Source organism: Callorhinus ursinus, unplaced genomic scaffold (genome assembly GCF_003265705.2).
Source record: "Callorhinus ursinus isolate GAN/ISIS: 27379988/994484 unplaced genomic scaffold, GSC_fseal_2.0 scaffold15, whole genome shotgun sequence".
NCBI classification, from domain to species: Eukaryota; Metazoa; Chordata; class Mammalia; order Carnivora; family Otariidae; genus Callorhinus; species Callorhinus ursinus.
In genome coordinates this window covers 36,653,643-36,667,151 of record NW_027397077.1, presented here as the reverse complement: position 1 = coordinate 36,667,151, position 13,509 = coordinate 36,653,643, and the positions used below count along the sequence as shown (strand labels likewise).

The 13,509-nt window shown below is 44.0% G+C and overlaps 1 protein-coding gene across 9 annotated transcripts in view; it reads right to left on the bottom strand.

Moving 5' to 3' along the window:
- GRM7 (glutamate metabotropic receptor 7) overlaps positions 1 to 10,902 on the bottom strand; it is a 914,710-nt gene extending 903,808 nt beyond the window's left edge. For all 9 annotated transcript variants that reach the window (XR_012380942.1, XR_012380943.1, XR_012380944.1 and 6 more), the window contains exon 1: positions 8,533 to 10,902. Coding sequence is in view for 6 of the 9 variants with exons in the window: in XM_073901589.1 (XP_073757690.1) it covers positions 8,533 to 9,051 (519 nt within the window). In the remaining 3 variants the exon portion in view is untranslated. The remainder of the gene's footprint in view (positions 1 to 8,532) is intronic.
- Positions 10,903 to 13,509: the final 2,607 nt, after the last annotated feature.

Below are 13,509 nucleotides of genomic sequence, written 5' to 3'. Positions count from 1 at the left end.
GAGAGAGAGAGAGGGAGGGAGAGAGAGAGAGAGAGGGAGAGAGAGAGAGAGAGAGGGAGGGAGAGAGAGCTCTTGTCTATTTTAGTCACTGGTATGTCCAACCACGTAGAACAGTGCTGAAGGCGGAGGCTTAATAAATATTTCTGGAAAAAAAAGATAGCTGAGGAAACTCTTAGTAAAGCTCAAAAAGTTTAAGTAAGTTCCTCTAGGTTCTGCACTAAAAATGGGTCACAGTGGACTTCAAGCTTGGGGCTGGCTAACCTCAAAGCCCACTGCTCTGAGCCTGTCTGGTATCTTAAGTCCACGGCATTCCTGATTCACCTGAATCAGTGCCATAGAGATTCTCATTCCACTGAATACTATCACTAAACTGTGTTCTCGCTCTCAATCTGTGTAATATTTCCCATTTTTAAAAATAGATTTTATTTATTTATTTTAGAAAGAGAGCTGGAGCGCTGGAGCTCAAGTGCCTGGGGGGGAGGGCCCGAGAGGAGGCAGATGCCAGGCTGAGCGGAGAGCCTGACAGGAGGCTGGATTCTACCACCCAGAGATCTCAGGATCCTGAGATCATGACCCCAGCTGAAATCAAGAGTCAGATGCTTAGCCTCCTGAGCCAACTGGGTGCCCCTAATATTTTCCATTTAAACAAAGAAACAGAAAGAATGAAATCCAACATGGATTATTATGGTAATTTTACAGTAAATTTGGCAATAGTGACATTTAAGAAATAGTGATATTTAATAATAGCATAATAATAAAACAAAAGCCTTTAAATGTATTGAACACTCATCACGTGCTAAACTTGGTGCTAAAATATTTCCATGTATATTTTGTGCAGTCTTTATAATTACTTTATCAGAGTGCTTCTCGGCCTTTTGGCTAAGATCAAGTATAATTACTTTATCAGACAAGTACACTTGTATCATTCCCATTTCAAAGATAAGAAAATTGATGAGAGGTGTGGTACCTGTTTGATCAAGGTGAGTCTGGTAATAAGTGGCGATTATGAATTTAAATTCAGATCTAACTCCACAATTTTATTCTTAACCCCTACAAGAAAATTCTGGTGATTCCTTTCATAAAAGTATGTTTTCTCCAGGAAAACTTCCCACATTGTGTCTGCCTGTGCTAATACATTCAGAACATAGTCAAGTTTAAAACATGATAAAAATGTTTAGGTAGTACTTTAACAAATGGAAATATTTTTATCTAAACAATAATGCAGAAAAGCAGGCTGAGCCTTTGAAGTGGTTTCCTCGCTATCTTCCAACAAGAACAAGAGAAAGAATTGGCAGCCGCAGAATGGAGAGAACACAACACCCAGAGATGGAGAGTTCTGTAAATGACCAATTATAAAACTATTTAGCTGCAGCACTTTTATAGCAAGAGGCAAAATAACCCATTAAACTGAAAATTCTCCTACCCCTCACTCCACGGCCCACACAAACATTAATGTTGCATTTATTAGGATGTATTTCCTATGCTCTACCAACTTGACTTTCAGCAATTGTATTAATACAGTCCTCTCACTTTGCACACATATCTGAATGATGGATTTCCCCACTTGAGGTTTGTAGAAAGAGTGGAGTGAATGAATAAAGTTCAGGAAGAGCCATCATAATCCATAATGATGGGCACTGAATCAGGACAAGAAGAAACATCTTTTCTCATTTATTTGAGAGAAAAGCCTACCATGTATTTATTGCCTACACACAGGGCTACCTGTTGAATAACAGAAAACAAGCATCTTTCATTTGGAGGTGAGGATTTGTGTACTCAAGTTTCAATAGACAGAATTAATCTCGTCGCGGAACTGCAATAAAATATAATCTCTTTCTGCAAATAGATGTGGTTAAGGAACAACTCTGATGTCCTCAAACCACTACAATTTCAGGGTAGGCAAATCTATGATTGAGTATTTCTGCATTGGTGCAACAATTGAGCAGCATGTATAGTGGATAACAACCAGAGTATCGTCTGGCAAACCATTGTGTGAATCTAGACCTTGCCACTTACCAGCAATGTGACCTGGGGCTCTGAGAATCGCTTTCTTCAGCTGTACGTGGGGAAGATAACATGCCTTTTGCAGAACTGTTGTAAGAACTAAATGAGATGAAGTATTTAGAGTGCATGGCATAATGGCTCATAGCAAAGATGAAGCATTACTGTGGTCACTACTGTTATTGAAAAGAGATAAGAACTTCTGTTCTCACAAAATGAGATATGTATCCTGTATCATTGTTACTTCATATTATTTTATTTTTGATGTTATAATCTAATAACTTGATCCAAGAAACATCTAGTAGTAAGGGTAATTGAAAGGAGGTTACTTGTCAAACATGGAAATGCCGTTACTGTAAGGGTTGGCACAATGCTCTTCTTGGATATTTACCTATAAAAAAATTTTGTTTTGCTTTTATTAAGTGCATAAAACACATATGTTTACTGTGCCAATTGACAAAAGGCCCATGAATTAATCAGTCTGACTATATGTTGCATAACCGTCCTCTAAACAGTAATCATGTATATAGTTGTTGGGAAAATGTGTTTGTGACTGTTCTTTTTTGCCTACTTACAGTAAAAGGGGATGACAAGTAGTTAGGCTTGATGCTTACCGTAGAGTAACCCGGGAGTTTAATGTACTTTGTACTCCATTATGCCATGAAAATGTTTCTCTGCCCTGGAGACATCAACAAAAGATTTGCTTTAATGAGGGGAACCAAGTATGGTTCTAAAGCTTCCAAATAGGAGGCCTCTATGCTGCATTCTACATCAGAAGTGTTCGCCTTATCTCTCAACTGCATCAGGTTGTTATAACAAATGCTTAAAGTTAATACAGCAAATGATGCGAAGAGTGGGGAAGAATGCAGCGTTGTGAATATCCCAGACCTCGGCTAGAAGGATTATATTTAAAGTAAAGAAAATATCATATATAATTTTTCACTTAATGAATGCCAGTCAGCAAACCTTACATTACCATAAGAAATCACTTGTTTTGGCTAGGGGGCTTTTAATTGCACAGGCCTGAAGACAAATTCAAAATAGTAGAAGGAATTTTTATTAATTTATTTATTTTAAGAACAAGTACTGGAAATTCAGGGATGCAGCTAGATTCAGATATAGCTGGATTTGAAATTTTCAGAATATCATCAGGGCTCTGGCTTTCTCTCCATCACTCAACCCTGCTTACCTCTGTATGACTTTATTCTACAGAAAGTCTTGTGTTGGATGGCCACTAGGAGTCCCAGAGTCATTATTACCCCAGCTTAGAAATTCCAGAGAGAAGAGCCAATTTTCCCATTTTCCTCTGGCAGAAAAGTTCTGGGGAGGATTCTGATAGGTCTAGCCAAAGTCAAAAGTCTATACCTGGGCGCCTGGGTGGCTCAGTTGGTTAAGGGACTGCCTTCGGCTCAGGTCATGATCCTGGAGTCCTGGGATCAAGTCCTGCATCGGGCTCCCTGCTCAGCAGGGAGTCTGCTTCTCCCTCTGACTCTCCCCCCTCTCATGTGCTCTCTCTCTCTCTCATTCTCTCTCTCTCAAATAAATAAATAAAGTCTTAAAAAAAAAAAAAAGTCTACACCTGAACCCATCACCTGCTTTGCCTGAGTTCAGTCAGGAGACTCATCCTGGGGCCATGGAGGAGGTAGGAATCACTATCTGGTAGCTTTCCATAAGAAAGCCTGGGGTTTTTGCAAGATGAAAGGGGAGAGAACACTGGATAACAAAAGTTTTATCTGCTACTATAAAGCTCCCAGTTCTTGCTCCCTGTTTGGTGTCTTATAACCATGCAGTAAGCTGACCCAGGAGGTCATTAGCCTGGATACCGGCCTTGATATACATAACTAAGAAGCATACTGGCAAAACAAGGGATAAAGTCTGAATATGGGAAATCAGCTAGACTGATATTAACTAAGATACCTGTGTGAAAATATTCTTTAAAAGTTCCCCCAAACTCATTCAAAGTTCAAAGTGGGTGCTAGAAATGCAAAGTCACGGGGTTTGGACAAGAGCTGGTTTTGTCCAAGAAAGCTATGACCCAAAGAGATTAAAAACTTACAAACTACATTTGTTTTTAAAGAAAAAAAAAATCAGATGAGGTAATTGTGGCCTAGAAAGATTAAGTAACTTATTTAGGGTAACAGGACTAATTCATGGCAGGATTGAGATTGGAGTGTACTTTGTGTAATCCAGCTATGATCTTTGAAGTCCATGACACAACCTATAGACATAGGAAATAGAGCATTTATGATTTGTTATACTCTCAATGTTTATGAAATTGTAGCAGAAGCATCCGTTACTTCAATTATTTTTGAAGAGAAAGATCCCCAAAGACATCTTAATGTTATGGGCATGTATACATAAAATATACACGTAGAGTTATCTTCAAATATAGTATGTGCCTGTCTCTATTCCTTCCCTCTCTGCTCTTTTCAAAAATGCCCCTTTAAAAATTGCCCACTCACCATCTGTTAGGTAAATTTCCTGAAACACAGTAAATGTGGAGGCAGAGATTGTTATAGAGCCTATTCCAAATGGCACTGACACCTGTATTTATGAAATTTTGAAAAGAGTAGGTTAGAGTTGTTTAAAAAAAAGTCCCCTCTATAGTAATACCACACCATCCTAGGTACCCAGTTCTAGCAAATTACATAAGATAGAAAGAGAGAAGAGAGGGAGCAAAAGAAAGAAGGAAGAAAATTAGGTCCATATATATATATAAAATGTCCCCAAAGTTGGAGATTATATTCAAGCTTCAGTGAACAGAAGGATAACATTTAGAAATTTACAAATGTATTTCATTTATGGTACAAGGTCCACAGGTTTAGATTTGCACTATGCCCCAACGAGAGTCAAGGTGGCCACTTTTTCCATCTAGTTGCTTTTGAAGGAACAAAGGAACTGAAACAGACACCATTCAATTCCAAGTCCATAGCTCAGACCATGTCACTGGCCATGAAATATTGTTCATTCAGAGTCAGGATGTAGCAAGAGTAATTTATACGCTCAGAGTGTTTGCTCTCAAGTCGATAACAGAGAAGCCTTGAATAAAAACATGCCCATTACTTCCCACTATAATATATCTTACTTATAGCCCATAAAATAGTAGTCAGGGGAGATTAATCCTTTGGACACCATATTATATAAGCTCTTCACCTTAAGCCATCCCCACTCTCTGATTATTTTTTTAAATATGTTACTCATAGTCAAAATTAATTTACATGTAAGCATTAGGAGAGTATTATTTTGTACGGGCTCAGAAACAATCTCCAGAAATTCCTCCCTGATGCTTCTTTGAGGCTGAAAATGCATTGCAGGGTGGTTGCAGTGACTTAATTCTAGTTGGCAGAGCCCTGGCCACACACTAATTTCATTAGCTTCCAATTCCTAGATTTGAAAGACCAGTGGACATCATTCCTGTCCTCTGACATGTCACTTACTAATCAATTCAGTGTGCATAGAGGAGAGAGAGAGAGAGAGAGAGGACTTGTTCAGCTCATATCTTTGATCTGCTATACCAGCAGGCAAATGAAAATTCAAAGTCTGAGGTGTCATTTTTGCCCAGGTCCTCATTCTCAGGAAAGAACTTCATTCCAGTTTTTGCTGGCAACAACAGCATTTGCTACATTTATTACTATTTCATTACTCTTTCCTGTCCTCAACCCCACCCCCCAACCCAGCAGTGTGTACCACTCCCCCATTTAAGTCACTGAAGTATTCCTTCCCCCAGCCTAGAAGCTTATCTCACTATAAATTTTTATCTCAAATGATAGGTTTGGCATGGTCCCCACAGCAACCTACAGGGCCTGGGAAAAGAAAACTCAAATCTCTGGAGAGCTAAGAATTCAATCATTTAGAGGAGGTTTTTTGTTTTTTGTTTTTGTTTTTGTTTTTAATAAGACAATCTTAATTGAGCTGAACCCTGCACTCCCAGCGAAGATTCACCGACCATTCTTTTCCTCTCTCTCTAAATTGATCATGCCTTTGAACAATGGGTCTGTGTACCACTATTCTCTCTATTCATTTTGCAGGCTTACAGAGGCTGGGAAACTTGGGATTAGACTTGCGTGCCAGGAGCTCCTATGATCATGTGCAGACAAGGCTACTGGAAGAGACTGTTGGAATATATACTTATATATTCCAACATGGGCAATGGTTAAGCATGATGCCCACACCAACAGTTATACCCAGCTCATAGCACAAGCTACAAGTTGGTGCATTCCTCCTGCTACCAGCCTCTTCTCCATAAATGCAGGTGAAAACTGGGGGCTCTTTTTCCCTCAGCTGTTCAATCCAACATGAATAGCTGCAATTTGCAAATTAGAGGAAAATGACAGTGTTTTCTCTGAATGGTTTTGGTCCCAACCCACACTGCTAACATTGGCATTCGCTTCCTTTCCTTCTGAGCCCAGGGAATGAGGGAACTAAGCATAAGGCAAACCATTTCTTTCCCTCACAAGAGCCTCAGGTTCACACACCAGAGGAAGAATTAACTCCCCCTGGAGTCTTTTTCAGCAAACACAGTCCTTCAGCCTAGTCTGCAATCCCTCTCCTGACTTTAACATTTCACTCTTTTTCAGACAGACAGGCCCATCTGCAGCACTGCCTGTGCTCTGAGTGAAGAGAGAAACAGGCACCAAAATAATTAAAAAATGTGAGACACTAAATGTGCCTTCAACCCCCAGGGTTCAGGGCTCGCTGGGCTGTGAGTCGCCCCAGTGGTTCTCCGGTGATCTCTGACCTCGCTGTCTCCTGCAGCACTGCCCTCTTAAGTTGCCTGGCTTTAAGCTCAGGCAAGAAGGAAACGCTCTGGGTTTTGCTTATGATAACCTAGCCTCTTCCCAAAAGCATCATCTCAGAATTAAGGGTGCCCCCAAAGCATTTTTGGGTTTGCAAATATCCAGGGATTCCCACGATGGCACACTCAATAAGTGTTAGGGATGTTCAGAAGATCAGAGGGGCTATACCAGGCTGCAGCCCTGGGCAGGGACCGCTCCTGGTGCACACACAAACTTCACACTCCTAGGAGCAGATGTGGTGACAGCTTGAATCTCACAAGGAATCCCCTCCAGAAACCCAACACCCTTAGGGAAAGCATTTGGAAGGGAGCCAGTTCTTTAGATATGGGGAGCATAAGGGCACCAGGGTTAGCCAGAACATCTGGAGAAGGGATTAATTGGGTTTGGGTACTATCAGGCAGGGAGAGAGCTGTGCATTAGGAAAGGATCATCTCTACAGAGAGATGAACAAAAAACTTGGGGGTGGGGGAAGGGAGAGAGAAAAGAAGCAGAAATTGAGAGAGGGAGAGAAAAGGAGAAAAACAAAGAAGGAAGAAAGAGAAAGAAAGATGATACAGAGAGAGAAACAAGGAGAAATAAGGAGAAGGAAACCCACAATCAGACCCCGCAACTCAATTTCTTAAAATCCAAAATCCATCCATTTATACCCAATGCAGCACAGGAGCCACGGGGCACAAAATGCAGGAGCAGGCGGAGAGAGGGCACTGCAGTAGAACCCACCGCTCAGCTGCCCCGGATCCGCCTTCCTCCCATTTTCGGCGTTGCCCTCCGGCGCCCGGAGCAGGAGGACCGCCGGCTTTGCTCAGCGCACCCTAGTGCTTCCCTCCAGCGCCTTTTCGCCTGGCTCCGGGAATCGTCCGCGGAGCCGAGGATAGGGGTTGGGGGTTGTGTTAGGGAGGTCGTGGGAAAGGATGGGCGGAGGGTGGAGGCAGCGAAAGCGATTTTGTTTCGCAGTTAGCATGAGCTCATCTCTGGGCTCTGAAGTGGCAGGAGTAGAAAGCTGATCGCCCAGCTCCTGCCAGTGGCCGGACTGCAAATGCAATTTAGACGGTGCAAACAACTGCCCAGAGCAAATCACCCGGGGGGTCACGTCTGCGGGTGGCATCTCCCCACTTGGGGAGCGTCCCCGTGCCTTCTGCCCCATGCCCTCGCGGAGACAGGCTACAGGTCGGGAGATCCAACCTGAGAGAGATGGGCAATTAATATCCACATGTAGGTGAAGACCTAGCCCTCGGTTTAAGATGTGCCTCCCTAAGCTCTTCTCGAAATTTTCCAAGGGAGCTGCGGCTTGCCGGGCGGCTTGGGGCTGGGAAGCTGGGGAGTTGAGAAATGCCCGGCTTCGAGGCGTCTTCTCATCTTTCATATTCCACGAGCCTAACCGGCTCTCACAGGAGCCCGGCACTTTTACAAGCCTGTTTTTGGACCATATTTCACTCTAATGCAAACCCATTTAAATCATCGCCTTGTTTTTCGCAGATTGCTTCTTGTAAATGGGGCCATAAATCCAGGATGTCAAGCCGGATGGAGTGGAGCGCGGACAGGGGAGAGATGGAAGGGAAATGAACCAAGCAGGGAAGGTACCTCCTCGGGTGGGGTGGGAGGGATTCGCAGGATCTCCAGGGTGGAAATGCGCGAAGGCTGACCTGACCCCGCACCCCTGGAGTCCAAGCCAGCTTTTAGGATTAAGTGCGCGGGAGCTAAGGCGCGCTCTGCCCCGGAGGGAGCGCCTCCCTACCTGGAAGAGCCTCAGGATGTTGGCTACCATGATGGAGACCGAACTCCCCGAAGCCCCAATCACTCCAACTACTTTCTCCGGCTTGACGAAAACCGGAGGCTCGCCGTTGGTGCAGCGCACGTCGGAGGTGTCCTTCTGGATGAGCGCCTGGACGAAAGTGAGCGACTGTTCGAGCGCGTAAGTGTCCCTGGAACAAGTGTCCAGGATCCGCGCGCCCAGCGTCACGTTGGGCAGCAGGTTGGGATCGCTGTTGATCTGGTCCAGGGCGTAGAGCATCGCTTCCAGCCTGTGGATCCCGTTTTCCCTCTTGATGTCGCCGCAGGGCACTCCGCTAGGACCCTTGGCGTGCACCGGGAACAACCCCCCGAGGGTGACGTCCCCCTCGATCCGGATAGAGTGCGGGGCGTACATCTCCTGGCCGCGCGCCGCCGCCGCCAGCGCGCACAGGAGCACCTCCAGCACGCAGCAGGGGAACTTCATCAAAGTCAGGACGCGGAGCAGCTTCCCCAGCTGGACCATGCTGCTCCGGCTGCTGCGGTGGTGGCGGCGGCGCTGGAGGGGATGGTGGCGGGCTCGCCGGGGTCCGGGCCCCTTGGGGTGAGGTCCTCCGGGGAAGCCCAGAGGCTCCTGCAGGCACGGAGGGTGGGGGCGCCGGGAGAGGGGCGGCCGGAGAGGATGGGGGGTCCCGCGGCGCCTGCCAGATTGGGGCTCCGTGCGCTCCCGGGTTCGCCGACCCGCGCGCCGCGCTCGCGCTCCCCGGCTTGCCGCTCGCGCTCTCCAACAACCCAGCACTGGGGAGAGGGCAAGGATTGCTATCGCTTTAAATGGTCGTTCGGCTCCCTCTCCTCCTCCTCCCACTCCCTCCCTCCCTCGCTAGCTCTCCGACTCTCCCCACCCTTCCCAGCGCCCGCCCTCCCCACTGGTTTGCATCATCACGCAGGGAGGGGCTGCGTGCTGAGGTAAGAAGGGGGGGAATGGGTGGGCGGCTAAGCAGGGAGTGCCTCGGACTGGGAGTTTCGCGGTCTCCAGGGAATCTAGGATTGCAGGTCTCAGGCAAGGAAGGGCTGAACTGCTTCTCCTAGCTCACGGTAGAAGCGTCCAGTTCGCCCGCCTGCACCCACACGCACCTTCTAGGCACGGGTGGCATCAACCCCGGGAGGGGGCGGGGATGTCTGGTGCTGACTGCTCCCGACCCTGAGGTCGCGAGTCCTACTTGTCAGATCTGGGAGAATGTGAGGAAGTCGCAAGGTGAAGAACGCAGTGATGAAGGGGAGCAAGGAGACCCCACTCTCTACTACTGATCAGTCTGTGCCAGTTTTTCTCAAGAAAAAACACACATACAGACGGGAACCTGATTCATGACTTAAAGAACCTTTCCCAGAGACTTCTTCGGTGTGAGGCACTGAACTAGCTCTTAGGAAAGCACGCCAAGAAACGCTAGGAATGTAAGTGCACCCTCGGTCTTCAGGGGTTACTGGAGCCAGAGACGGATGGACTAACTGCAGTCTCCAGCAAATCTGTGGCGGAGACCTCGGACTCACCTCTTTGCTTCCTTTCATCGCCAAAGATGTAACAACTGAGAACTCTGCAGAGCGCACTTTCTTTTCTGGCGCTGACAGGTGCAGGGCTCCCTCCTACCCATTTCCAGAGATGCTTCTGGGCTGGTGACAGGTTTTTTGGGCAGGAAACAGCAGGAAAGAGGTGACAGTAGGAGGAAGAAAGAGAGGCAGGTAGAAGTCTCCCCAGTGATCCAGATGCCTTTCTATCTTTTTCTGGCTGAAGATTTGGTAGCTAAATCAGGATGCAGTGCAGTTAGGAAGCTGATTTTCAAAGGTGTCCCCTCCTGCAGCTGAGACCAAACTTGAGCTATTAAAGCAACAGGTGGCCCTAGTTCTTATATAAAGAAAGGATAATGTCTCTGTCCTTGGTACCGGAGTGAGTGGCCTCATGATGGTTAACTCTTGCTGAGGTTTTCTGTTGGAGTGCAGCAATTTGAGAAAGAAGAGAAAACCAGAAACAAGGCTATACTTTTTGTTGTTTTTGTTGTTGTTATGTACTAAAGAAAAATGTCCTTGTACAAAAAGCAAGCAAACAACAAAACAACACACACACATACACACACACACACAATACAAGGTCAGAAGACAGGTAGTGGGTTGTCTTTGCCATCAACTACCTGTATGTCCTTAGCATTTCTGTTTTCCTGTCTGGGCTTTAGTTTCCCCATTTGTAAAATGATGATATTGAACTGGATGCTTTCCATGGTATCTGTTAACTCTCAAATCCTCTGTTAAAATAGGCCATATCCCTTTGGCCATGGGGCTCTTTTTAGGCCAATATCCTCTGTTCCTTCATGTGTAGAAGACCAATTTTTTTGATCTCCGAAGAAAATTATAAACATTTTCTGTTATAGAGGACTTTTTTCTTTTTTTCTTTCTTTTTTTTTTTTCCTTGCTTACCATCTATTCCTCTTCCTTCTAGGGATAGTCCAGTCCAGTTTCTTTTTGGATAGGCCCCTGCTCTATGCTTCATTACTTATAATTTGAGAATGGGACCCACTTCTTATAAATTAGGACTAGTGACTGGCTACATTGATGAGTTAAAGGATGAGCATAGAGCCCAGCCAGAGACATCCAGGACTAATTCCTAGGCTTTTGCTGTGGTACCTAGGATAGTGACACAGGGTTACCACTATCCAATAGACAATCTGTGAGTGAATTAGGAAAAAAAAAAAGGTCCCCCTTCCTCAAAACACTTTATGTATATCTTTTGGAAAATGTTATACTATTCTTATTATCTAAGAACACACATTACATGGTCTTCTTCAAGAAAACAGTGCTGTAATTAATATACTAATCTACCTCTGTGTACAATGTGAGTATAAGTCAATCTTAGATGGGATGCCCTGCTACAACCTTACACTGTCATGGCCCCTACTCTTCCCTCGAGCTGTAAGGGTATAAACCTGTATCTGTGCCAGGAGTTTCCACATAAACACAGAGCTATTTGGATTTTATAATAAGAGACATAGGAGAGGGGACAAGGGAAAGGAGAAATCGGGGTGGAGGTAGAGAGAGATAGGGACTTGATTTAACATTTGAAGTCTTGGATCCAGACATGCCAGCAAGATTGCCTCTGGATTATTTTTTTTCAATTTTATACTATTTTCTTTCTGTTGTTTGAAGCCCAAAGGATCCTGTTCTAATTCACCTGTTCTAAAACACCAGCTCAAAAAGGGTGGAAGACCTGAAATGGGTATCATAAGATACCATCAGCTAATGTGGAAAGGGAAAGAGAACAAAGCAATAGGAAGGCATACTTGGAAACACAAGTACTACTATCCTACTATTTAGGCATCATTGCCCCAGGCTGTATTTCAGAGATTATATCCTTATTCAGTTTTTAATTTAAGGATATTTATTAGGAACTTGGCGACAAAAAACATATTTAGAAAGGTGGGTAACAAGTCATGTCACCTGATTTTTCACCTGCCTAAGCCCCAGTCCACGTTTTACTCTTCCATATCCATTTCACATCTTATGATTGCTCAATAAATATTTCTTGGCTGACTACTGAATGTTGCCTTATTCTGTGTTCTCTTTGCTCTGCTCATTCTCCCTAAACATCTGGTAGCAATCATTATCTTCATTTTATTGCAGTCATCTGTGTTCATGTCTTATTTCCCTTGCCACGTTGTAAGATCCTTGAGGGTAAGGGCTGGTATTATTTATCTTTTTCTCCTGGACAATGTTTAGAATGGTGTTTTGTACCTAAGAAGCACTCAAGTGTTGCATGAATCAGAAGTGGTTTTGCCATTCCCCACTGCCTTTATTTGACAGTGACTGAAACATAAAGTGGGCAGAGCAGAAGCAGTATCAGATAAATTGCTGCCCTCTTAGTCATGGTATGCAGTTTCTAGAACGTAAAGGATAATTAATATTTTGAAATAATTTTGTTTTACAAAAACTGCCCAAGATCGAAATACTCTAACCTTAAAGCTCTCACTCAACTATAAAGAAAGTCTTCCATTGGTTCTTCTGGAGTCAGATGTTAATTCTTAGACCAATAACTTGGGCCATTATCATAGTCTGGTTGAGGAAGGGCAGAACCCAGGCACTAGCACCACTTTAACTGAATGGAAAGAGTGATCTGTTACCAGAGAAACAGGGAAGTGATGCTGAGCTTGCAAAATCTACAGACATCCAGTGCTTACTGTATCTAATTCATCTTTATATCTTTAGCCACAGAGCAAAGGATCTGGAACCTAACATGTGACAGAGTATTTGTTTTTTTGAGGTTGTCTGAATCGAAAATCTTTCTGTAAGACTGGTTAATCTAAAACTGGGCCAATCATTGTTCTAGCATCATACTTAACTGGAAGAGAATCTAGTTTTAGGCCCAAAGGTCATACATTATAAAGTGTATTCACAGACTTGGTTTTGTGTAGTCCTTAATCTGTCCTCACCCAAGGACTAATAAAAAATTTGTAACTCAGGCTAAGGGCTCAGTCCTAATTTTATCTTTTTAGCACTGTGTTTTCTTAATCATCTCAGTTTTATTCATTTGCTTTGTTGTTCTCCTCTGCTCATGATATTTCTGCAGAAAATAATGTCTCCACTTCCAAGTCCCTCTCTATTTAAACCCAATTTGTAATTTACAAAGTTGTCTGCCTTACCTGCTGCTACACTTGCTCCTGCTGCTAAGATATTCTGGTTATTCTTCCATCCTTCATCTAAATCTTCAACCATAGTTGTGTTTTGTTGTTTTGTTTGTTTGTTTATTTAATACAGTCTTACATTTGCATTGCACTACTGAGTGGAGGTCATTATTTCTTGGAGAGAGAAAGAGAAGAGAGAAAGAAAATATGTTCTCTTCCATCTGTTATATTTTCCTGTCATATTTATTTGTAGTAGACATCTTGTGTCACTCGGCATCTATTTCCTGATCCCATCTGACTAATAAATTCTGATTTTATAC